General features: G+C 40.2%; 1 protein-coding gene across 1 annotated transcript; it reads right to left on the reverse strand.

Moving 5' to 3' along the window:
- Positions 1-740: 740 nt before the first annotated feature.
- LOC129712634 (protein QNR-71-like) lies at positions 741-27,023 on the reverse strand. Its single transcript, XM_055661214.1, has 11 exons — positions 26,027-27,023; positions 20,819-20,971; positions 15,044-15,187; positions 11,283-11,456; positions 11,039-11,203; positions 9,004-9,603; positions 8,213-8,313; positions 7,345-7,463; positions 5,553-5,755; positions 4,436-4,529; positions 741-2,740 (listed from the first exon to the last, which is right to left on the reverse strand). Exons 1-11 carry the CDS (start codon positions 26,097-26,099, stop codon positions 2,575-2,577), a joined length of 1,992 nt encoding a protein of 663 aa, XP_055517189.1. The 5' UTR covers positions 26,100-27,023; the 3' UTR covers positions 741-2,574.

Raw genomic sequence — 27,023 nt, forward strand, 5'->3', positions numbered from 1 at the left:
GGCAGTCGTGGGGGGGATGGGTGGGGGGGGGGGGGTGGTAGTTCAGTGTAGGCCCAGGTCCCATCTTTCTCTCCCTCATCACACCTCTCCCCCACTCGCCATCTGCGGCCATTCTACCCGTCCCCCCCGGGTCTGCCGGAGCAGACGGACCCTCACTGCCTCAGAGGAGATCTTCTCCACCAGCTCATCGTGATGAGCACCAACTCCATCCCCCCTCCTGCAGCCCAGCAAGCAGGCAGGCAGGTAGGTGGGTGGGCAGGTGGGGATGAGCCAAGTGCGGCTGAGCTGGAGTGGGCAGAGGGAGGAAGTATCAGGTTGCAGGGTGGCCGAGCAGTTTGCGTGGAGTTTGTGTAACTCACACACACACACACACGATACAAACTGGTCCAATCGTCAAGTCAATGGGATCTAAACCACAGCTCACAATGAATGACCTGTGGGGGAAGGAACTGTAGATGCTGCTTTTTATAGCGTTGTTACAAAACCTACCATCAGCGGCGCTGTAGATCAGCCACTGTCTGTGCATGTGACTCCGGAGGCTTTGGGGGGGCGGGATTAAAATGCAGGCTTGTATTGGTTGCCGGAGAGGGATTTCCTCAGGCTGCTAGCTGATGAAGAAAAATCGTTCGGGCTTCCGTTCCCAGTGTTTTTTTATTTTTTATTTTTTTAAATTGCTGGATGATTTAATCGCTGGATTGAAGTAATAAGCAACTTAGAATATAGAATAGAATAGTTTTATTGTCATTGTAACATGAACCATGTACAACGAAATTTAACGCCTCCATCGCCTTCAACATCACGGATCGCAATATCAGGATAAAACAAAAGGTATGTTGTTTATTTAACATATTATCTTGCTTTTTGGTGTGGCTTCGTTCTAATCTTATGAAGCGAAAATGTTATTTTGGCCCTATACGAATAAGCCATGTCTTGCCTGTTGATATGGGCTTAACATTTATGGCAATGGCAACATTCCAATTGATCGCTTTCCAGAAACATCCACTCAAGATGATCAAATTCATTATTTTTTTGCACAATCATGTCATAACATCCAAATCATCTATATTTTGTGTTATTGTCTATCCATGACAAATATTTTCATACTAAATATCCACAGTATAGTTTTAGTCAGATGTATTGTGCAAAAAATAATGATTTTGATTATCTTGAGAGAGGATGTTTCTGGATTAATTTATGGGAATTAAACATGAAATTCCTTCCATTTTTCATATAAATTCATGACAAAGTGAGATTTAAAAATGAATGCCCTTTAATTGTGAAGCTATGACTGGTCCTAGACTCTCCCATTGGTGGGAGCATCCTCCAAATCCACTATCCAGACCTTTCATTATTTGTGGTATCCTTCTAAACTCCAGAGTATACAAGCCCAACCGCTCCATTCTCTCAGCATATGACAGTCCTTCCTTAAATTAGAGGACCAAAACTGCACACAATACTCCAGCTGTGGTCTCACTAGTAGTATTTCACTACTATGAAGAAATTCCAGGGTACATTGGAATATCCCAACTCCTTGTAGGTGTAATGACGGAGGCAGGCAGAAGATTAAGGACTTACCTCTCCAAAGCATCTCACCATTTGAATTTTTCCCCAAGGACAGAAATCAGTCAGAATGTTGACTGTTTCTGACTTCCATGGCCATATTTGTAGTCTTCTTCCCACTCTGCAATCTAGTACAAGACAAAACCACTCCAAGGATTTTTTAACTATTTATTCTTACATTTGTATATTTGCCATTATCCGCTGCAAAATATTTGAACAGCAGCCTGAAAGATGTAAACATTGTTAGTTTACCAGGCATTTCATTGTGAAGGAAGGTAGCCTTATATACAAACGGTTAGAAAGAAATCTGTTGATTCAGCAGAAGAACTTTTCAAAACATTTCTTGTTTATGGGTATTGAACACAAGAAATATTGTGGTGTCATTGGAAATTTGGTAATTGTAAGTAAGTAAGCAAATAAGTTTATTGGCCAAGTATTCACATACAAGGAATTTGCCTTGGTGCTCCGCCCACAAGTAACAACATGACATGGTGACAGTTACGAATGACTCAATCAACACTAACCATTAATAATAATAAAACATTCATGATAAAACACCATTGATCAAGCATGTGAACCAACAAAATACCAGATCAAAGGGAGGCTACAGATTTTTTGTTATTGAGTAGAGCTAATACTCGTGGATAAAAATTGCAATCCATTTCTAACAATTATAACTAATAAAACAGAACTGTCATTTTACCAACTATGTTACTAAGTAAAATCTTACTTTGTGGCAGAATGGAGTAAATTTTACTATTTCTTAAAGAGAAAAATAAGAGAAAAATACAGTCAAAATAAAAAGTTGAACATTGATCAAAAATTTGTAAATGCAGATAGTTGTCTACCTTTAGGCAGTGGAAGCAGGCAGACAATTGGATTTCAAGCATCTACTCTTAAGGAGGAGATAGTAATGCAATACAATGTTAATATATTCAAATGTTGCTTAAGCAATATGAATAACCAAACACAAAGCAGATTATTGTGAAGCATCCATCTTAAATCAACCGATGACTAGACTAATGCAGTTTTTTTCAATAGTGGGCTCTTCTCATCATTCACAAAGAAGAGCGTGGTATTCTGTGTACTGAAGTGCACACTAGCATTGCTACTGTTCACCACCAGTTGTTTACTTCTGCTCTTAACTTGTTGACCAATCTGTGTATATTCTTTGTAACGCCTTTAAAAACAAATTTCACCTTTTAGTAAATCACGTATTGAAACAGCCCTCACTTCAAAATATCTACAATCCCACCACCAAAGAAATCTCTCACAATGTAATTTCTGGAGTTTTAATATATAATAAAATGTTAAGAATAGTTCGAGCTTGTATCATGGAAGATTAAAGATTTCAAACCATTTATTTTTATTCATTATCATGAATGACATTGTCAGAAATATATATACAGTGTATTTACATTTTAAAAGTTGATAAGTTTAAAGTAGATATTTTTTAAAGATTTCAAGTACTTGATTAGGTTTATATTTTAATAGTTTTTATGATCTAAATTTATTTTCTAAACTAATAATCCCCCTCACATTACCAGGAAGCATTATTTCCACCTTATGCAAAGGCAAATTACAGAAATTAGGATATTAAATCTCCCAAATACTGGAAATGAGAGATAGTAAAATAATCATATTCATGAATTAACATTATTTCCATGTTTCCTATGTAATGGTTCCTGTTTATTGAAGACATTTGAACATTAATGCTTGAATTTGGCACCGGGTCAGTATTTTGGGAAGAACATAAGGCTAGTTGCTGGATCCATCCATTGGATCTCAGAGGCTTCAACATTTGCACTGGAGCTGGAATAATCCTCAATGTCTCAAAATAAAACAGCTTAAAGTTTGTTTCCATTTAATTGATTTGAGTTTCTGTGTGTGTAATTACTTTTTTTGGAGGGGGGGGGTTAATGTTATTTGTGGAGCCTAATTTGGGATTCTTGCCATCCCACTGCTATGAAGAAATTCCAGGGAACACTGCAATGTCCGTAAAGGGCACAAAGTGATGAAGTAACAGGCTGTAGAAGGGTTTCAACCCAAAAGGCTACCTTATCCATGTTCTCCAGAGATGCTGCCTGACTCGCTGAGTTACTCCAGCACTTTGTATAAACCAGCATCTGCGGTTCCATGTTTCTACATACTGGAATATCCCAACTAGACATTGCACTTTGTAGTTGTAATGACGGACACAGCCAGAAGATTAAGCACCTGCCACTCATATGCATCTCCCCATTCACGTTTTACCATGGGTAGAAATTAATTACAACTCTGCGTGGCAAGATTTCAGTTCCGTATTTTGGCCCTCACAATAAATTAATTCCATCTAAACATCAGCACTGAATTTTAAGAAATAAAGCAAACTCAGTCCAGCAACGTACTGATGTGGAGATGCATATAATATGGCACCAGAGACAGGCCACTTTTTGATTGCTCATCTCAAAAGACCATCTGTTATCAGACATTACAACCACTCCATTATTTTAAATCTTTATTTCAACAGCAACATTTCTCACACTAACTACGGTCTTCTGTCTGACATGTTCATTCTCCGACTCCCAGGGCCAATCACCCTACCAGAACGATTCCTGGACCCACGAGGATCCATCCAGCAAGGCCTACTGTGACCAATGAGACCTGTGGCTTACCGACATATCAGAGCCTCCAACCAACTATACAAATGCCCTGCCACTCCTCTACCCCACTCCCCCCCTGAACACGTGAAACTGAACAACCTTATCTATAGAAATAAGAAATTATGTACACAATTAGTTTGAATTCTCCAATAAACTAGTTGGCATAAAGATTTTCAGAAAAATGCGAGACTTTGTCTAACCATTTATTTTCTTGATTATTATTCCAAACTTACTTGTAAAGGAAACTGGCCACACCAATAATAAGAACCAATACGCAAGTGCCAAATATTAAGACACCTTGCATACCTGTACCAATCCTGCTGGAATCTGTAAATAAAATTGAACATTTAAATTAAAACTGAGCCATTAGCAAGAATCTATTTTTGAATAACAAACTGCAGATTTGGTGTTAATCGTCAACTGGCCAGTGTGTAGCACGTATAAAAGAAGAGATGTTTAGATAGACATTGGTGTTTGGGTTGTGTACTGCACATTACAATTAGTGTATTCAATTAGACACAAGCAATTGCAGATGTTGGTTTGCAAATAAAAATAGTGTTGGAGTATCTCAGCTAATAAGGCAGTATCTTCGGAAAATACGGATACGTGACATTTCAGGTTGTGACATTCCCTATCCATGTCTACCAGAGAGGTTGCCTGATCAACTGAGATATTCCAACATTTTGGTTTTATTTTTAGTGTATTCAATTGATTGATTAATTGAAAGATACAGCATGGAAATGGGCCCTTCTGCCCACCAAATCCACCCTGATTATCAATCACCCGTTCATACTGGCTCTATATTATCCCACTGTCATATCCACTCCCTACACACTTGGGACCATTTTCAGATTCAATCAACCTTCAAAAGAAATTCTAGTAGTTTTTACAAGTAACTTTTTTTTTTGATTTTACTAAGAGCAAAATTATCATTTCTTGCCTTCCAACCAGAGCAAAGGTCTCCCTTTGTGAGAATGTGATGTGAGAAATGAGAGCAGATATATGGGAAGTGAAATATTGGGTCTGAGAGTATTGTCACATTAAATATGAATGACTTCAACCAAGTGAAGAAGTGTGGTGATGAAAGGGGATTGGTTGGGTCTCTGTTGTTGGAAGAAAAAACATACCCTTAGGATATCCTGGTGTGGAATGGACATGTAGGAGGATTGAACATTCAGTGTAGGTAAGAGCTCTCACTATTTCAATTGTGATGAAGAACCCTGAAATATCGACTGCTTCTCTCCTCATTCATATTGGCTGACCTGTCGAGTGCTTACAACATTCTATTTTTTTGTTGTTTTCAGCATCTGCAGATTTTTTGATCCACTGAAAAAAGATGGTTGTGCTTACCTCCAATGGATACAAGGGTACTAACAACAGCTAAACTGGTACTATCCTTCAATGTGATGTTCACACAATAGATACCAGATGCATTGAAGCTTCTGCGAAAGGTCAGGTTGCAAGTGTCAGCAGCCACCACAGGATCACAAATGATGCTCTTCGGCACCATGCAGGTAGGATCCGCAATCATAGTGCAGACATCAGTAGGTATACTGGAAGGCACAAAACATTCATAGGCAATAGGCTTTAAATGATATGTGGAGGCAGAAGAGTAAGTTTAAATGAAAATCTTGAAATTTAGGGGAAATTATGGTTGTAGAGCCATGGTTGTCTTTGTTTTCCTTTTTTTACCTCTTATTCATCATTCAAAATGTGAGGAAGGACATTATTGCCATAGAGGGAGTGCAGAGACGGTTCACCAGACTGATTCCTGGGATGTCAGGACTGTCTTATGAAGAAAGACTGGATAGACTTGGTTTATACTCTCTAGAATTTAGAAGATTGAGAGGGGATCTTATAGAAACTTACAAAATTCTTAAGGGGTTGGACAGGCTAGATGCAGGAAGATTGTTCCCGATGTTAGGGAAGTCCAGGACAAGGGGTCACAGCTTAAGGATAAAGGGGAAATCCTTTAAAACCGAGATGAGAAGAACTTTTTTCACGCAGAGAGTGGTGAATCTCTGGAACTCTCTGCCACAGAGGGTAGTTGAGGCCAGTTCATTGGCTATATTTAAGAGGGAGTTAGATGTGGCCCTTGTGGCTAAGGGGATCAGGGGGTATGGAGAGAAGGCAGGTACGGGATACTGAGTTGGATGATCAGCCATGATCATATTGAATGGCGGTGCAGGCTCGAAGGGCCGAATGGCCTACTCCTGCACCTAATTTCTATGTTTCTATGTTTCTATGTAAAATATGCAAATATTTTCAGTTAAATTTCAAAATTCTCCTCAATTAATTCCACCAGAAATTCTATGAGATCCTTTTATCAGGATGTGTCAGGGGTTATGGGGAGAAGGCAGGAGAACGGGGTTAGGAGCGAGAAATAGATCAGCCATGATTGAATGGCAGCGTAGACTTGATGGGCTGAATTGCCTAATTCTGTTCCTATCACTTATGACCTTATAAACCCGACATAAATACATGTGGATTTCCTAACTCGAATGCACTTAACATTATTATCCTAATATTGTTCTATGTGGTCAATATTCTATCGTGAGATTTGCCAAGGTGAATCAAATTCATGTAATGTCCATCACCCAAAACATCAACTCTCCACTTGTAATGCCTGACCTGCTGAGTATTTCTAACATTCTATGTTTTTATTTCACATATTTAGTTCCTCGTTTTCTTTGTGCTGTTTATTTATTCTCAATAAATTGTCGAATGGGGTGCAGAGTTGTGTCTGGCCTGTTAAGGAGCATCCCACCTTTCTGGAAGCCAAGCATCGCAATTAAATAGGAATCTTATTAAAATAAATATTGCATGCTGTGAAAAACTGAAATAACTACACAGCACACACTTCCAATCCACAGAAAATCTCTCCTGATCAATTTCTAGCTCTTTATCCCAGTGTAACTAACAGTCAAGGCGATGGCCTTAATTAGAAAGCAATTTTGCACGAAAATGAAAATTCTTTCACCCGAGTGGTTGTAATTTAGATCCAGGAGCTCTTTTTACTTAATTCAAGACCTGAGTTTAGTAAATTCTTGATATGATTAGTTAGCCATCAGCTAATTGAATGACAGAGAAGGCAATTGGGAGCATCGAGCTTTCTTGTATTATTATAGAGCAAGCACCATACCTGCCCTTACAAGTGACCACAAAATCCATCACGGAGTTCTGTTGAAAGTCTGTAGAGATTTGAATGTTGGTCATCCCAGCAATGCTGTCTGCACCAATTCCATCTAACAAAGAACAATTGTACATTTCACATTTACGGTAATCGTAACATTCTAGAGACATTTGCACCCATAAGCTAATACATCGTATGTAATACATTAATAATTCAGCCCTCCTAGATATTACTATAATAAACTGATTATGTAGATTTTTTCTGAGTGAAGTATCTTTTTATGAATGATCCACAGCAACACACATAGTGAAGATCTATCTTTATTCCACAGGCAAAAAGGAACATTCCAACAGCCAGCCATTCTCATCTAGCTCCGCTGGCTTGTGAGGGAGAGAGCGAGCAGGCTGACCTTGTCAGTGTAAAGCTGTGTAGTACCGTAATACCATGTAAAGGGTGGCATAGTGGAGTGGAGATTTTAAATGGCATGAATTAATAAGGGTTAATCTAGTAGGTTGAGCAGATTAAGGTTATACAAGATTATTGACACCTATAACAATAAAAGGTTTTAATACTCTCTCTGATCATTCAACAGGGTTATTATGAGGGAACACATTCTCTCCTGGCCTCACTTATTCATCAAAACATGCTTCTGGCTCCCCACGGGCCTTGATCACATGGAATTTTTGTCCTCTGTACCAATTATGTGGCAAGTCTGTTAATTGGATCTAATAATTTGGCAGAGCTTTCTTCCAGCTGAATTTCCTTCCTGATGCTTATACCCATCCATTATCCGGACATGGGACCAGAATTATTCACCCACATCAAGAAACTCAACCAATTTCTTTGGCCATTTTATTTACCCCACAACTGTAACAATTGTTTCAAAGGAGCCATATCTGTAGAGGTTACAGCCAAAAGAAGAAGCCTCTCTTTTCACCAGCTGCAGTGGACTGTTTGTACCATTGGTTGTTGAGGAACCTGGGGAGGAAATAATGATTATAAACATTGCATTTGAAGAGTATTTAAAAAAAGAATTGTTCATCTTGGCTATGGAAATCTTATGAGTGAGATTTTAATTCCTTCTGCCTGTACAAATTTGGGAATTTGTCATGTTTAAAATATGTGATGGACATGGTAATACAACTGATGATTACACTGTAAATGGTAGAGCCTTGGAGAGTGTTACAGAACAGAGAGATCTGGGAATATAGGCGCATCTATATACTTATAAAACTCTCATCTTGTCCTCTTCCGATTTGCGTTGTTTTAAAATTTGCGAAAAAAGATCCCCCATAGCGCTATGATTTTTCGCCACCTTACTCGCCATTTTCCTGTGCTGCTAGTGCATCAAGTTTTATTCCGATCGGTGAAATATTACAAAAGTTATTGGTCTGTTATTCGCCGGGACAGAGCCACTGAGTGCGACAGGCGCCGGGTCTTGGAGCCGGTGAGTGAGTCCGGCACCGGGGCCTACAGCCGGTTAGTGCGGTCGGACCTGAGAGCCCCCCCCCCTCCATACCCTCCCACATACACACCCTCCCCAACCCCCTCCCTCACACACATCCCCTCCCACATACACACCCTCCCTCACACACATCCCCTCACACACACACCCTCCCCCACCCCCCTTTTATGATCTTTATTCAAAGATAATAAAATACAATTTACCATTTGTGGGACTAGTAGCAGGGCTCAAAGTAGTTGCAGAGCTCCATTCAGCAGTGGTGCTCGATTCAGTTGTGGTGGTCAGTTCAGGTGTAGACGATGGTTCATTTGTGGTGGTCAATTTTATTATAGTGGTTGTTTCAGGGGTAGTGGACAGTTCGGTCATGGTTGTAAATTTTGTTGTGGTTGGTTGAGTTGTGGTAGTGATTGTTTTGGTTGTAGTGGGCAGTTTAGGTGTAGTAGTTGGCATAATTGCAGTAGTTGATTCAGTTGTGGAGGTCTGTTCAGTTCTGGTTGTTGATTCAGTGAAGGGACTCGGTGTAGTTGGTATAGAATTGCAGGGAACAGGGATGATTGCTTTGACAATCAACTTGGGGTTGAAATGCCCTGTCTTAGTATAGTTGTGAATAACTGTTGGGTTTTTGGATAATGTTTCAGGCCCATCACCAAACTTCCAACTGTAGGAGATGGCAGCATTTTTCAAATAATTGCTGGGATCATTGATTTTAACATCAAAGATGACATTTAAATCCTTAATGTAAACATTATCAGTGGTAGTACGCTTGTCTTTTTGTGAAATCTGCACATAAATTGGAAGGCGATCTGTAAAAGGGAATCACAATATATAAATATTAAGATTAATCAAAATATTTGTTTTGTGACAAATAACTATATTCAGGGTGATTCCATCTGGCTGTGAATAATAATTTTTAGCTATTAACTCTCCCTGATTCCTTATGCTTTTAATTTGGTCAAAGGTATTAATGGATTAAAATGCGCTGTGAATATGTACGATTCTTTGAGATCTTGATGGGGCAAGTGCAGGGAGGATGTTCTCCTCATATGATGTCTAGAACCAGAGGACACTGTTTGAGAATAAGGGATTGTCAAATTAAGAGTGAGATGAGGAAGATATATATTTTTTTCTCAAATGATAGTGAATCTTTGGAATTCCTTGCCTCAGAATGCTGTCGATGCCAAATCCTTGAATATATTCAAACTTGAGATAGGTAGATATTTAATCAGTAAGGGGGTCAAGGGTTTTGTGGCTAGGGCAGTGGGCTGCCTCAGATAATGCCCAACAGGGGCTGGCTTTAAATTTAGATGGATCAGGAAAAGGTAGAGCTAAGTTCGGCCTCCTGGTAAACATCAATGGGAGGGAAAGATCTGAAGAAGGGTCTCGACCCGAAATGTCGCCTATTCCTTCTCTCCATAGATGCTGCCTCACCGGTTGAGTTCCTCCAGCATTTTTGTCCACTTTCGGTAATCTCACCTCACTCATTTCACGTCCCCATTGAATTTAAAATTTAAATTAACTCTCATCCTATTTTATAAGTTTTCCTTTTGCAAAAGGCAATAATAAAAAAGTGAGTGGAGGAAACCTAATTACAACAGATCTCCATTCATTAAGATACCAGAAACCAATGTTCCCTTTAAGTTGTGGGCGCTTGCGTGTGCACACAAGTTTTGAAACCAGTGCACAAAGAAAATTTATGTAGGCACGCACAAAAGGATTTTGAAATTCGGGGAAAAAAATCCGTTATAAAATTTTTCTTTTTTTAAAACCGAATTTCAAAATCTGCCGCCCGATCCGGCTTCGGGGAAATCAGCAATTGGACCCTTTTGCGGGCCACATCCGGTCCGCGGGAGGCATCGAGACGAGGGCAAGGGCCGCCCTCCTCAAAGATGGTGGCGCTGCTGGCAGGAACCCAGCAGTGAATGGATGGGACTGGACCTTGGAGACGAGGAAGAGCGAGGTGGGGCTGGCACGTCATGTCACGTCATGGGCTAGGGGGAGTGTCCTGCTACATAAGCTTATCTCACCTTGAGATCTACCCAGTCAACGGGTAGCTGAGCTTGAGACAACACCCTCGCTCAGCTACAGCAGCAATGACAATTATGTTAATGGACCAATCTTACATGTAACACCTGAATAAAAACTACTGTTTGAACCTGCTGACGTCTGGCCTTTTCCTGACCACGTTTGGTGCCGCTACAAACTGGTCATTAACCCAGAGATACTGACACAGACTCTCACCTGTAACAGTGTATGGGTCACTTGCTGTTGCAATGGGAATGTATTTACGTCTGTGATGATCTCTTCGATAGACAGACACTTCCATCATATGGTCACCAAGGATCATGTTGGTGGTATTGATTGAAAGAGTCATACTGGTACCCCCAGTACTTTGATAATATTGGCCTAAATTTGAAACAAATTTAATTAAGAGATTTTCTTAAGGGAACATCAAGACTTTTGAAGGCAAATGTATTGTACGAACCTTGTGTGTGCCAAATATAAACAAAGTTTCTACGTTTTCTGTCCAATTGTTTGGGAAACAATTGACCATCTGGGAAGACATCACATTTAAAAAACTTGGTGCAGTTAAACCAATCATAGTCTGCAATCCAGGAGGTCCAGTTGTACACATATTGACCCCGAAAGAATGATGATACTGGAAAATAAAATAGTATTATTCAGGGGTCAAATTTAGAAATCTGCACACGTTCTCCTCATATAGAAGATGACCCGTTGGATTTACACATTACAGGAAATTGTGAATCAACACAAATCAATGTATTTTTTAATCATTAGAATATATCACTGAAACAAAATAGTCATAAGGTTTCATAATAATACATCAGAAATTACAGTGAGAAACTAAACTATACCCATTGAATAACAAATATTCTACTATAATTTTCAATCCCTTTGTACATATAAGAATATGCCTATCTGGTGATTAGCCACTGCTGATTGTAACACTGTCATAAACATACTTCCACAATTTACACTGACCAAATCATGTTATCCTTGAATACTTTGCACCAAACCAATTTTCAGAGTGGAGTATAAAACTTACTAGTGGAGGTATTTACAATAATGTCATTTAAGAGGCTTTTGGGTAGGCACATGGAGTGGGAAATGGAGGGATATGAATCATGTACATGAAAATTAAATTAGTTTATCTTGTCATCATGTTTGGCTGAAAGTCCTGTTCCTGTGCTGTACTGTTCCATGTTCTATGTTATATTCTAAGACTTGGAAAATGATATGTTGTCTGTCGACGATTACATGTAGATTCATATTTGTCCATGGAAAATAAATATGCTTTGGTCTTCCAATCCCAGCTGTCAGATCTCATTTGTCCCAATCAGTAGACCCTAATGGGCACGGTTTGACACTGCCATTAGAATTCATTGACTAACCACTACAAAATGAATTCAACAAATTTGGCTGAAAATGACAAAGAGTTGTACTTAATTGATGAAATTGTTTTCTGGTGCCTCGATTAGTGGGTCCTAATAAGACTGCTTACTCATGTAACTATGAGAGTGGTTGATGTCATCTGCTGACTGTGAATGTTTTCCCAAAATGTTACAGTATTAAGATACTACTGTCCAACATTTCAAATATATGAGCAGTTACTTCAATCAGGGTTAACTCTTGGCTCAAAAAGAAGTTTAGCATTTTTAAACTTTTGATAAGTTATGTGTCTTGGTCACTTGTCTGCTGTGGAGATTATTTGATGCCCTACCTGCAATCCAATGCGCCTGTGTTGGGAAAGATAACCATTGGTACATAAAAAGAATGTCATCAAGATATTTTTAGGAATATTTTCTTTCAGTTACTAAGGATGTTGAGACTGCTTCCAATTTCAAGTTGCTCCAGTAACTTTCTTAGCTTAGGCTGTGCTGTTACAGTCGTGGTAACATGCACAGCCAGCAGATGAATAGTTGAAAGGATAATTCTTTAAAATTGACCCATTTAAAATGTCTATTAAACTGGGAAAACCATAACAAGAGAAAGTTTCTATAGTATCAGCCTCCAACAGACAAAATGTTGAGCATTTCTGTAAAGTTTGGGACACCTATGAACATTTGTACATTTTTGAACATCATACGACAGATAAATAAGCATGGATACTTTGTGAAGTTGTTGTTTATGATCATTAATGTATTGGTTCAGATTATGTTGGAGAAGAACTTCCTACAATGTCTGGTTGTTGGATATCTTGTGTGTCTATTGAATGTTTCTTTCCTCAAATTCATTTTTGAGATGAGAGATTTGCTGAGACACCAGCTTTTATTCTACATTCTCTGTTCTCTTCTTCTTCTTCATTCGTGTGGCGTGCACAGCCTAAAGTTGTTGGACAACTTGTTCTATTTGATCTTCCGTTTATGCACGTCGAGTTGATTGCATTAGTCGAAACAGGGCGGACCACGTGAAGGTTGCAATCTTCCACCCCCTCTGTTCTCTGAGAAATTGGTGGTGAGCTGCTGCAATCCTGCTGGTGAAGATACTTCAAATATGATTAAAGGAAAAGCTGTTGTGGCAGTGTGCCCCTTATACTTGATAATAGGTTTAAAATGGAAGGGCAATGTTTAAAGAAGATGTGCAGGTGGTCGGTGCCTGGAATATATTGCCAGTGGTTATTTTGAGGCGGATACGAATTGTGACGTTTGACAGGTATTTACATACCACATCAATATATAGGGTATGGAGGAACATGAATCGTATGTAGGCAGATGATGTTAGCTTATCTTGGCATCATGTTCACAGGCCCGTACGAAGCTTTTCAAAAAGGGGGGGGGTGACATGAGGGGGGGTGCGGGTGGGGCCTGAACGGCGGGGCTGAGCGGGGGGGGGGGGGGGAAAAGGGGTGGGCGGGCCTGAGCGTTCAGCGTAGATATTGTGGGCTAAAGGGCCTATTCCTGTGTTGCACAAAGGCTGTAGGTTATGGAGAAACACCAGCAAAAGATGAAAGGACTGGTATTGCATCTGGGTTTGTGTGGGGAAAGTGCTAGAGGGTGGGGAGTACTATGCAGGGTGAAAGTGGGGGCCACGGAGTTTCAAAGGTTTGAGTGGAATATCTACCTCTTCCCTCACCCCCATACCAAGGTAATCTAAAATAAGGGCTGCTGTGATGTAAGCAACAACCTGGTCTATATGGACTTTTCATCATCCATTACAAGTTGTTGACTATTGAAACAAGACACAAGGCCTCACACCTCACAGGGACCGTCTGCACTCCTCAAATACAACCTTTGATTGATTAATTTCCCACATAAACCTTTAATTCTTGCGTTACATTTTGTTGGCCACTATGAATACTGGTGGCCTGTTATTTGATTATCAAGATGATTTGTAAAATTGCCTGTTTAAATGGACAAAATTATAAAATCCATCTAACAAAGTTTAATGTTTCAAATTATATTTAACTTGGATTCTCAAGTTGCTAGTTATTTTGTCTGTCACAAAATTAACAGGAAGTTACTTTATTTTATTTTTAAATAAATGTATTTTTATATATTCTAGAAAATAAAAAAATTGATCTTGATTTGAGAATAATAACAACTGTGTGACATCAAGCTTTCTAACTAGAGTGTGTAAGAAGGAACTGCAGATACAGGTTTAAACTGAAGATAACACAAAAAGCTGGAGTAAATCAGCAGGCCGAGGTGGAAGATTGCAACCTTCACGTGGTCCGCCCTGTTTCGACTAATGCAACCAACTCGACGTGCACAAATGGAAGATCAAATAGAACAAGTTGTCCAACAACTTTAGGCTGTGCATGCCACACGAAAGAAGAAGAAGTGGGCCAGACAGAATCTCTGGAGAGAAGGAATGGGTGACATTTCGAGCCGAGACCCTTCTTCAGACTGGTGACTAAAGTGATCCACGAAATAGAAGCCCAATAACCTTGTTGCCATTTTTCTTGAGCAACCCAAATAGATTGTTTGAAGCCTCCGATTAATATCATGTTTATTCTATACAGACACAAAATGCTGAAGTAACTTAACGGGATAGGCAGCATCTTTGGGGAGAAGGAATGGGTGACATTTCAGGTTGAGACTCTTCTTCACAAGGGTCTGAAAAAGGCTCAACCCGAAACATCCCCAATTCCTTCTCTCCAGTGATTCTGCCTGTCCCGCTGAGTAACTCCAGCATTTTGTGTCTATCTTTCAACCAGCATCTGCAGTTCATTCCTACACCTTTATTCCATCCATGATGTACATTACATATGACCTGTAAACTTACCATTTTTACAATTTAAATCATAAACAATATCACCACTATCATCTTCCTTTTGACAGCTTGGTAGTTTCAGAACCAGACTGAAGGTCACATTTGATCTGACCAGAGTGGGCCCATCATTCCCCAGGTGGGCTACAACCTTTCCTCCTGAAAATAAAACAAATGGATCAAAGAAGGGAAACAACACACTATTTGTTCAGGATACAAATTTTAAGCCGAAATATAAGAAAATGCTTAATTCACTCTTATTAACAATCAGGAGATTTCCCCCTGATATCATGTCAGAGAATACTAAAATACTTTTAGCGTTAATTGTGAATGTATGTAGCAATAAATTATTCAACTTTAGCCTGTCATGAGTATCTAGTTTAAAGATAAGCAGAATTGCAAAATTGGGGAATTGGAACTGCATCAGAAAGTTAATTCATCAGATGTTCCTGATAATTTCTAGCATAAAGTAGTCTTGTATTAAAAATTAAATCAAATACTTAATTTATGAAATAGTACAAATAGTGTATTGATGCTGCGTTTGTGAGCTAAAAGATCAGAGAAGCAGTGGCATCAGTGCAAAATATTGAATAAAAAGACAGATTTCTGTAAGGTTATGCCTTCCCAAATATTCCTGAGATGATTAGAAACATAGAAAATAAGTGCATGAGGAGGCCATTCGGCCCTTCGAGCCAGCATCCCCATTCATTGTGATCATGGCTGATCGTCCCCTATCAATAACCCGTGCCTGCCTTCTCCCCATATCCCTCGACTCCACTAGCCCCTAGTGCTCGATCTAACTCTCTCTTATATCCATCCAGTGACTTGGACTCCACTGCCCTCTGTGGCAGGGAATTCCATAAATTCACAACTCTCTGGGTGAAAAAGTTTTTTCTCACCTCAGTCTTAAATTACCTCCCCTTTATTCTAAGATTGTGGCCCCTGGTTCTGGACTCGCCTTACATTGGGAACATTTTTCCTGCATCTAGCTTGTCCAGTCCTTTTATAATTTTATGTTTCTATAAGATATCCCCCTCATCCTTCTAAACCCCAGTGAATACAAGCCTAGTCTTTTCAATCTTTCCTCATATGACAGTCCCGCCATCCCAGGGATCAATCTCATGAACATACGCTGCACTGCCTCAATCACAAGAATGTCCTTCCTCAAATTATGAGACCAAAACTGTACACAATACTCCAGATGTGGTCTCACCAGAGCCCTATACAACTGCAGAAGAACCTCTCTACTGCTATACTGAAATCCTCTTGTTCTGAAGGCCAACATTCCATTAGCTTTCTTCACTGCCTGCTGTTCCTGCACGCCAACTTTCAGTGACCGGTGTACAAGGAAGCCCAGGTCTCGCTGCACCTCCCCCTTACCTAACCCAACCCCATTGAGATAATAATCTGCTCCCTTGTTTTTGCCGACAAAGTGGATAACCTCACATTTATCTATATTATACTGCATCTGCCACGCATCGCCCCACTCACTCAACCTGTCCAGGTCACCCTGCATCTCCTAACATCCTCTTCACAGTTCACACTGCCACCCAGCTTTGTGTCACCTGCAAACTTGCTAGTGTTGCTCCTAATTCCCTCTTCCAAATCATTAATATATATGGTAACCAGTTGTGGCCCCAACACCGAGCCTTACGGTACTCCACTCGCCACTGCCTGCCATTCTGAAAAGGATCCGTTCACTCCTACTCTTTGCTTCCGGTCTGCCAACCAATTTTCTATCCATATCAACACCCTACCCCCAATACCATGTGCTCTAATGTTAGTCACTAGTCTCCCGTGCGGGACCTTATCAAATGCTTTCTGAAAGTCTAGATACACTACATCCACTGGCACCCCTTCATCCATTTTACTTGTCACATCCTCAAAAAATTCCAGAAGATTAGTCAAGAATGATTTCCCTTTCATAAATCCATGTTGACTTGGACTAATCCTTTTACTGCTATCCAAATGCCCCATTATTACCTCTTTAATAATTGACTCCAGCATCTTTCCCACCACCGAAGTCAGGCTAACTGCTCTGTAATTCCCCATTTTCTCTCTCGCTCCTTTCTTGAAAAGTGGGATAACATTAGCTATCCTCCAATCCACAGGAACTGATCCTGAATCTGTTGAACATTGGAAAATGATCACCAATGCATCCACTATTTCTAGAGCCACCTCCCCGAGGACCCTGGGATGCAGACCATCAGGCCCAGGGGATTTATCATCCTTCAGTCCCATTAGCCTACCCAATACTATTTCTCGCCTAATGAAAATTTCTTTCAGTTCCTCTACCCCCTTAGATTCTCTGTCCTCCAGTACATCTGGGAGATTGTTTGTATCTTCCTTAGTGAAGTACCTATTCAACTCATCTGCCATTTCCTTGTTGCCCATAATAATTTCGCCCGTGTCTGCCTTCAAGGAACCCACATTTGACTTTGCTACTATTTTTTCCCTTAACATATCATAAAGAAGCTTTTACTGTCCTTCTTTACATTCCTGGCCAGCTTCCCTTCGTACTTATGTTGTCCTATGAAAGTTTCCCAATCCTCTGTCTTCCGGGTACACTTTGCTGTGTTATACATCTTTTATTTTAGTTTTATTCTATCCCTAACTTCTCTTGTCAGCCACGGTTGCCTCCTACTCCCCTTAGAATCTTTCTTCCTTTTTGGAATGAAATGATCCTGCGTCTTCCGGATTATGCCCAGAAATTCCTGCCATTGCTGTTCCACCGTCATTCCTGCTAGGATCCCTTTCCAGTCTACCTTGGCCAGCTCCCCTCTCATGCCTTCATAGTCCCCTTTGTTCAACTGCATCACTGACACTTCCGATTTAACCTTCTCCTTCTCAAATTGCAGATTAAAACTAATCATATTATGATCACTACCTCCAAGCGGTTCCTTTACCTCGAGTTCTCTTATCATATCTGGTTCATTGGACAACACTAAATCCAGAATTGCCTTTTCTCTGGTCGGCTCCATTACAAGCTGCTCTAAGAATCCATCTCGGAGGCATTCTACAAACTCTCTTTCTTGGGGTCCTGAACCAACCTGATTTTCCCAGTCTACCTGCATATTGAAATCCCCCATCACCACAGTGGCATTACCTTTGTTACATGCCAGTTTTAACTCCTGCTGCAACTTACACCCTACATCTGGGCTACTATTTGGGGGTCTGTAGATAACACCAATTAGTGTCTTCTTGCCTTTACAATTCCTCAACTCAATCCACAGTGACTCTACCTCGTCAGTCCCTATGTCTTCCCTCGCAAGGGACTGAATTCCATCCCTCACCAGCAGAGCTACCCCCCCTCCTCTGCCCACCTGCCTGTCCTTTCTATAGGATGTATAACCCTGAATATTAAGTTCCCAGGCCCGATCCTCCTGCAGCCATGTCTCAGTAATCCCCACAATGTCATATCTAGCAACCTCTAACTGAGCCTCAAGCTCAATTACTTTACTTCTTATACTTTGAACTATAGCCTTGCATATGATAATGGAGGGTTCTCGAACTTCTTTTATAACCATTTCCAAGAGTGGCGGCACTAGCACAGCTAGTAGTGATGCTGCCTTACAGCGCCAGAGACACGGGTTCGATCCTGACTTTGGATGCTGTCTGCGTGGAGTTTGCATGTTCTCCCCGTGACTATGTGGATTTCCTCAGAGTGCTCCGGTTACCACCTACATGTGGGTTTGTAGGTTAATTGGTCTCTGTAGATTGCCCTTTGTGTGTATGGAGTGGATGCAAAAGTGGGATAACATAGAACTTGTGTGAACGGATGATCAATGATTGGTATAGACTCGGTCGATTGAAGGGGCCTGTTTCCAGGCTGTATCTCTAAACTGAACTAAACTGGGTTTGGGCCCCAAGCTTGCTCATTTCAAGATTTCTGACATGAACCAAAGAACAAAAATAATATATACATCTGTATTTTAGATTGATGTGGAGCCTAGGGAAAAAATGTGTCACAGCATCATAGCATTCCTACTAACCACTGCCAGGCACTAATAAATGCATACATTGAGGTCTGCAAAAAACAGACTTGTGCATACAATTTAGGGTTTGAATGTGTGTGTAACACTGATTCTTTTAGGGACACAGCATGTAAATAAGCCCTTTGGTCCATCGAGTTCACACTGACCATCGATCACCCGTTCGCACTAGTTCTATGTTATCCCATTTTCTTGTCTACTACATACACACTAGGGGCAATTTACAGAGGCCAATTAACCTACATACCCACGGGATGTGGGAGGAAACTGAAGCACCTGGAGGAAACTTGCGCAGTTACAGGGTGAATGTGCAAACTCCACAGACAGCACCCAAGGTCAGCACCAAACCCAGATGCCTGGCTCTGAAGCAACAACTACCAGCTGTGCCGCCCACTGCGTGTCTGGGCCACAATTTTTTCTGGGCCTGAAGTGGACTCAGTCAAATTTCCATGCTTGTACATACAAGCTATTGAATGAATATAAAGCCATCACCTCAACTTTAACTTTTCTTTAATACAAGTAATGTATCTACATTTGTGTTAAGACCCTATAATGGCCACTGTAATGTCCAAAAATAGCAAATATACAAATGTGACAAAATTATAGTTTTTTGACTGCGTCTCAGTGATTTACACACTTGATATTGTAAAATTGTGAATCAGAATTAAACAAATTTAATAATATTGCTTCATTTTATTAGTACCAAATTTAATTAGGCAAATCCTTGATGTAAGTTACAATATCCATTGTTTTACGTCATCGAATTGTTTTACTGCAAGTTAGAAATATATAGTCATAGAGTGAGAGTGTGGAAACAGGCCCTTCTGCCCAACTTGCCTACACCAGCCAAAATGTCCCAGCTACACAAGTCCCACCTGCCCGCATTTGGTCCATATCCCTCCAAACCTGTCCTATCCATGTACCTGTCTAACTGTTTCTTAAATGTTGGGATAGTCCCTGCCTCAGCTACCGTCTCTGGCAGCTTGTTCCATACACCCAGAATAATTATGAAGTTATTCCAGAATTCTTTAGCTCTACATACTTGTCTTAATTTAATTTGGCAGAAAGATATGTCTTTCGTGTCAGAGGTTATGGGAAGAAGGCAGGAGAATGGGGTTAGGAGGAAGATATAGATCAGCCATGAATGAATGGCAGAGTAGACATGACGGGTCAAATGGCCTAATTCTGCTCCTATCACATGACCTTATGATCTGGCAATGTGAGGAGTAACACATTTCCAAAGACATGTTTTTGATTGTTTTCTCCTTATTTCTCATTGCAATGTACAGTTCTGACCAGGAATTTCATTTTATAAATCATTTCTGATTAATCAGAATAGTTTTTAAAAGTGCCTATGAAGCTTAAAGTATTCAAAATTTAAAATAACTATTTGTTCTGTTAACAGGCAAGTGTCCAAATTTCAAGTCATCCTTTAATCTGCTGGAGAATATTACAAAATTAAACCCGATAGATTTACAGTACATATAACCTTCTGGAAAAATTGAACAATTGAGATGAATAATCATAGCATCTCAAATATTCCAAATAAACTACAGTGTACCACCAGTCATCCCAATATGCATCATTGCAGGAGCACCCATTTCCAGCACCAATTACCACAATCACTCCAATATGGAGTATGGATAAGATTATTCAACGTGGATTCAGTGAAATCAGGGGTGGAAAACATCAATTCTTCTAAACTATGTTGCATTATAAGACTGCAACATACTCTATTAGCAAAAGGTAGGCACACCTGACGAAACTTTAGGTAGAAATTTGAAGGTTACAGGCTTACCTTTCCAGCAGCTTTTCCATCGGACATCATTCTTTTCCCAGTACGGGTAGAGTTGCTCATTCCAGGCAATTTGGTTGGAGCGCCATCCAGCAAGTTGGCCAGGACGCCGTGAGGACGATAACTTACTGCTATGAGTGAATATATCTCGGAAACCTGAGATCAAGCAATGCTATTAGTCAATTTGGAGGATCACTTTTTTCACAAGTTTAAAATTAAACTCTCAGTCTAAAGTAGGGTCTCGACCCAAAACGTCACCCTTTCCTTCCATCCAGAGATGCTGCCTATCCTGCTGAGTTACTGCAGCATTTTATGTCTACATTTGGTATAAATCAGCATCTGCAGTTCCTTCCTACATAACCTAATAACTGATTGGACATTAAAAGTTTTGTATGAGACAGATATGATTTGAGATTTCAGTTATGTTAAAAAGCTATTGCTGCTACTGCAGATGCTGGTTGAAACTGAAGATAGACACAAAAAGCTGGAGTAACTCAGCGGGTCAGACACCATCTCTGGAGAAAAGGAACAGGTGACATTTCGGGTTGACTCGGTCTGAGGAATGCCTGTTGATGTTTAGTAGAGAGTAGAGTGTTAATTTGTTCATGATATATGTATTTTTATTTCTATATATTTTTACTGCACACTGAATGGACACTGGTTGAGCAACGTTTTTTTGTTTCCTCTGGGTATGTTAGTACTCAGGAAAATGACAATAAAGATATAGAATACAATACAATACAAGAAGGGCTCAACCCGAAATGTCACCTATTCCTTTTCTCCCGAGATGCTGTCTGACCTGCTGTGTTATCCCAGCTTTTTGTGTCTATCTTCATTTTGTTATAAGCAGATTGTTTTAGCACATGCTACTTTTGTCAGAGCTTGTTGTATTAAAAAAAATAATTTCCATGTTTGCTACTTTACACTGGAAATTCATTGTCCGAGAAGTATATATTGGCAATTAAATATTTCTGGATGTCCTGAGGTATTAGAGAAGGTTTGCTAAGACATGAAGTAACTTTGTTTTTATTTATCCATTTACAATGAATAATGAAATGGATGAATAATGGACAATGAATTTCCAGTGTAAAGTAGCAAACATGAAAATGTATTTTCTTTTGACATTGTGAATGTGGAATTTCTCCATGAGTTGTTTTAAGACTTGGTGAAGAAACAGCATAATATGAGTGAGTTGATTAGACGGCTGTCAGCGAGCCACAGCTGACAAACAACATGGGCAAGATTTGGGAATTAATCCAAAACCACTGTGAAAAGACAGCCTTAATTTTGAGGTGAAAGCCAAATAAATCAGATGTAAACCTGTAGCTTCTAGAATGAGGCCTCAAAATATCAGCCTTCCAAATTCCCAGCATATTTTTTAAACCAGCCGGCATTTTGTGCGCCTATCATTAAATCCTTTCAAAATATCATTAACCTGGTCCCCATTAATACTAGCCCCACTTTGAGACCTTTAACAGAGATTAAGAAGTGAAATTCTAAGTAAAGATTGCTGATGTCAAACACATAATTTGTCAATCATGCTTTCTTCTACTTTATGCAACCACACCCATTTTACTTATCTGATTCAGATTTGTATCCACGATGAAGATAAAAGTATTAATTGCACAGATGAGAGAGAACAAACATTGTGACTGCCAGAACTTAGTTAAAACAGCGTGATGACTTTTTGCAAAAGATAGCTAACTTCCTAAAAAAAATGACTTTACTTAATAAAAAGATTGAATTAACAGTCATCTGATGCTGTCCAGCCAAGAGAAGAAAAATGCAGTAATCATATTCATGTGACTATCAGTTGACTGAACATTCGCAGGATATTAACAATGGGGAGCCGGCACTGTAACATGGCAAGTTGTAAAAAGTTGGAATTGCAGTTATGTTGCGCAGTTAATTTTAAATGTTGCAAATTTAGTAGATGTTGTTCAATCCCTGGTCTGACTCGATTCTGTAGCTGTATTTCTACCACACCAACCCCTGCGATGTTAATAGATAGAGTCATATAGATTGGAAACAGGACCTTCGGCCCAACTTGCCCAACTGCCTGGTCCCACAGGCAGGTGGGACTGGTTTTGGCCCATATTCCTCCAAACCTGTCGTATCCCTGTACTTGATGCCTGAGCCAAGTGAGAGCTATGTATATGCTGTTCTCTAGTAATACTATGCAGCAGCAGTGGGCAGAGCTCTGACATTTTGTTGTCTTATGTGAATATAGCTGCCAATTTGCTTGCACTCAACCAATCATGGTACCAACCAATCACTCAACCCAGAATCAATTCATTATTTTAACAATTGAAAATTACATTGTTCAGGATGATCAAAAAAGCAAAATAGAAATGGATATTGCACCAGTTTGTTACACTGTTGTTGAAAAAAAGACTAAACAAACAGTATAAGATTTTGACACTGCTTCTCCAAAAATGCTAGTCTGGCATCAGATGAAAAGTTAAAAATATTATCGCATTGCAAGCTCTGAAAAAGGGAACCAACTGAGGGTATCAAATGGACAAAAAAGTAGGAAATAAACAAAGTGAATTCAACTTGCTCTTCATATCCTTGTCCAAATAAGCTGTGAATAATTATCACTGAATTTGATAATTTGAATACCATGACAGATGGTTGCAATACAGTTCCTGAGCTAAGAGACCATCCTGAGATGATGATTCATATTTGGTATACATTTGGACTTGTTGGTACCAAATGCTTCAGCTCTACATATGTTTGAATGCACATGTATGTCCTGGTATTAAAAATTGTACTAATGTATAAACTATCACTAGATGTAATTTACAATTATTTAACTCAAGTCTCAAAATTCTACACACTATTCTCACTATAAAAACCATTGGTACGTAAGCCTTATGGAATGTGGCGTTATTACTACTGCAAAACCACTTTGGTCCTGAAAAATGAAATGTATGAAATGTAATTCTCTCTATTCTATATAAAAATGCATACTCTATAAGAAAATATTCAGTTTATTCATGATTATTTTATTTAACATCCTGGAAAATGATTAAAATATTAATTAGAATCAGGACTTTTTGATTTTTGTTTGTGACAATTGTTTAGATTAGCAGCGTTGGTTTTTTTCACCCACTGGCATCATAATGACTAGAGTCAGATCTGAACAGGCGAATCCATATGTTGATTTTTTTTTGTATGTGGGCTCTTGTGTGTCTTCATCCCTGCGCATAACATCCAGGTCATTAACACGAGGACAGAACCGCTCCGCTCTAGTATCTTTGGACAAAAACATAGCAAATAGGTGCAGGAGTAGGCCATTCGGCCCTTCGAGCCTGCACCGCCATTCAATATGATCTTGGCTGATCATCCAACTCAGTATCCCATCCCTGCCTTCTCTCCATACCCCCTGATCCCTTTAGTCACAAGGGCCACATCTAACTCCCTCTTAAATATAGCCAATGAACTGGCCTCAACTACCTTCTGTGGCAGAGAATTCCAGAGATTCACCACTCTCTGTGTGAAAAATGTTTTCCTCATCTTGGTCCTAAAAGACTTCCCCCTTATCCTTAAACTGTGACCCCTTGTTCTGGACATCCCCAACATCTAGAACAATCTTCCTGCATCTAGCCTGTCCAACCCCTTGAGAATTTTGTAAGTTTCTATAAGATCCCCCCTCAATCTTCTAAATTCTAGCGAGTACAAGCCGAGTCTATCCAGTCTCTCTTCATATGAAAGTCCTGCCATCCCAGGAATCAGTCTGGTGAACCTTCTCTGTACTCCCTCTATGGCAAGAACGTCTTTCCTCAGATTAGGAGACCAAAACTGTACGAAATACTCCAGATGTGGTCTCACCAAGACCCTGTACAACTGCAGTAGAACCTCCCGGCTCCTATACAGAATAGCTAGCAGTTTAGAGATTCAGCGCGGAGACTGGCCCTTCGGCCCACCGGGTCCGCGCCGACCAGAGATCCCCGCACAATAACACTATAGGGACATGTTTTACATTTACCAGCCAATTAACCTACAAACATGGAGCGTGGGAGGAAACCGAATATCTCGGAGAAAACCCACGCAGTCACGGGGAGAACGTACAAACTCCGTACAGACAGTATCATCCGTAGTCGGGATCGAACCCGGGTCTCCGGCGCTGCATTTGCTGCAAGGCAGCAACTCTGCCGCTGAGCCACCGTCTGCACATATGTTAACATAAATTCCATATCAAGTTCATGCACTCTGGCAAACACTGGACTTGACTCTCCTTGTACCTTCCACCACCTCCCTCCCTCCCAACCCCACAGTAAGACCCTTAAACAAAAGAAACCCACAGGCTACTGCTGAAGGAGTGTTGGTGTGTCCGCCCTTTGATCTTTGCTTCCCACAGCTACTATCGGGAAGAAGGTACAGGAGAGTTTGAGAACCGCAACCTCCAGGTTCAAGAACAGCTTCTTCTCATCAACTGTTGGAATCTCTGTGCTCAACTCTAACCACAAGTTTACCTCGGCAATGTACTACTATGGACCTTGCGCGATTAAGGTTGCAACTGCGTACTTTAGCTTGCACCATCATGGTCTGGCTTCTCCAGAATAACCAATCCTTTATGATATATTTATTCATTGTGTGATTGCCTTTAATGTGTCTCTAAAGCTGCAGCAAATACGAATGTCACGGATCCTTCCCCTGTACATATGGCAATTACACACTCTTCACTCTTCATATTTCAAGGGAGATCATATTTACCATCGCAGTGCACATAAATTGCCCAAAGTTATTATTTCAACAAGGACAGGGGAGTTCTATTTGTGGTCCTGTCTATTATTTATTCCTCTGATGATGTGGCTAAAACGGAACCTCAGGTCGTTGCACGATTTGTGATGGTGTGGCGACAGAGCGGTCGCTGTCTAGAAATCGATTGTCACGTTGTTCCCCACATTAACACCGCGATGACACTTGGACTATACTTGAATGACTGCAGAAGTTCTAAAAGTCTTTCCCATTTGCTTTATTTTAAAGTTTTAATGATATCTCGCTCATTCCTCGGCTCAAATTGAACCGTGTGGCTGGGATTTCGTGTCTGATATCCACCGATGATCGAAGCTGGAACTGGCCATGGAGCGAGCTACACGGTAAAACATAAAACCGCACATTATCTTGTTCGATTCACTTTTTTGAACTATAGGGTGTGAATTGTCATAGCAATTAAGTCCCGACAAGTTTTAAAACATAACTTACGCTTGCTCGCAGCTGGTTCGATGACCGCGACTAGGAAAATGAATCCAAACAGAATTAAGAAGTAACTCTTCATGGCGATTTGAGGTCCGGAGATTAACACCTTCACTGGACTCCGCGCAGAGATACTGGCGTGTACACTGCAGAAATCGACAGTAACCACTGTAACTACATTCCTGGTGCAACCCCACCCCTCATCAGCCCTTTCCAATCATGTGATTAGTTTAATTTTAAAAAAACCATGACTGCCCATGAAAAACAGCGGTCAGATCTCCCCAAATCATTCACCTCATGCGGCTGAATCATCACCATGGTGGTGGGCGGCAATCGGTTAACGACTTGAGGGAAACTATATACTTATGACCCAGGGACATGAGATTATACCAGAATGCACGGATCGAAAATTTGCACAGTAACAGAGCTAGATCTCCATTAAAAAACACAAACAATAATGATTCCGAAAAGGTTTTCAGTTTTGTCTGAAAACAAGTAAAATAAATCACAGAAACGTAAGTAGGGCATCTGACAAACTGGGATAAAGAAACTTGCAGGTAAGTTGTTGCTTCACGTGGGAAGAGATTTGGGAACTTTAGATCGTTCAAACTGGAAATACAAGGAACTGCAGGTGGTGGAATCTTGAGCAAAACACAAAACTGCTGCGAGAACTTAGAGGGCCAGGCAGCATCTGGTGAGGGATATGGACAGGCGACGTTTCACGTCGGGACCTTTCTTCACTCTGAAGTCAGAAAGGTCATCCAAGCTTTCACCACTCTCCATCCTTCAATCTTTCGTGTTCTTCGTTCCATCACAGACATTGTCATTGTTCTCTCCACCCCACCCCACCCCATCTTTACAACGAAATTCGTTGATTTTTTAACAGTTCTTAGTTCTGATGAAAGGGCATTGAATCTGAAAGGTTCATTCTGTTTCTCTCACCACAGGTGATGATTATTGCAAATATTCCATGTTTAAATTCCATGTTTAAATTTTCAATTTGAAA

The sequence above is a fragment of the Leucoraja erinacea genome, chromosome 2 (genome assembly GCF_028641065.1).
Source record: "Leucoraja erinacea ecotype New England chromosome 2, Leri_hhj_1, whole genome shotgun sequence".
Taxonomy (NCBI): Eukaryota; Metazoa; Chordata; class Chondrichthyes; order Rajiformes; family Rajidae; genus Leucoraja; species Leucoraja erinaceus.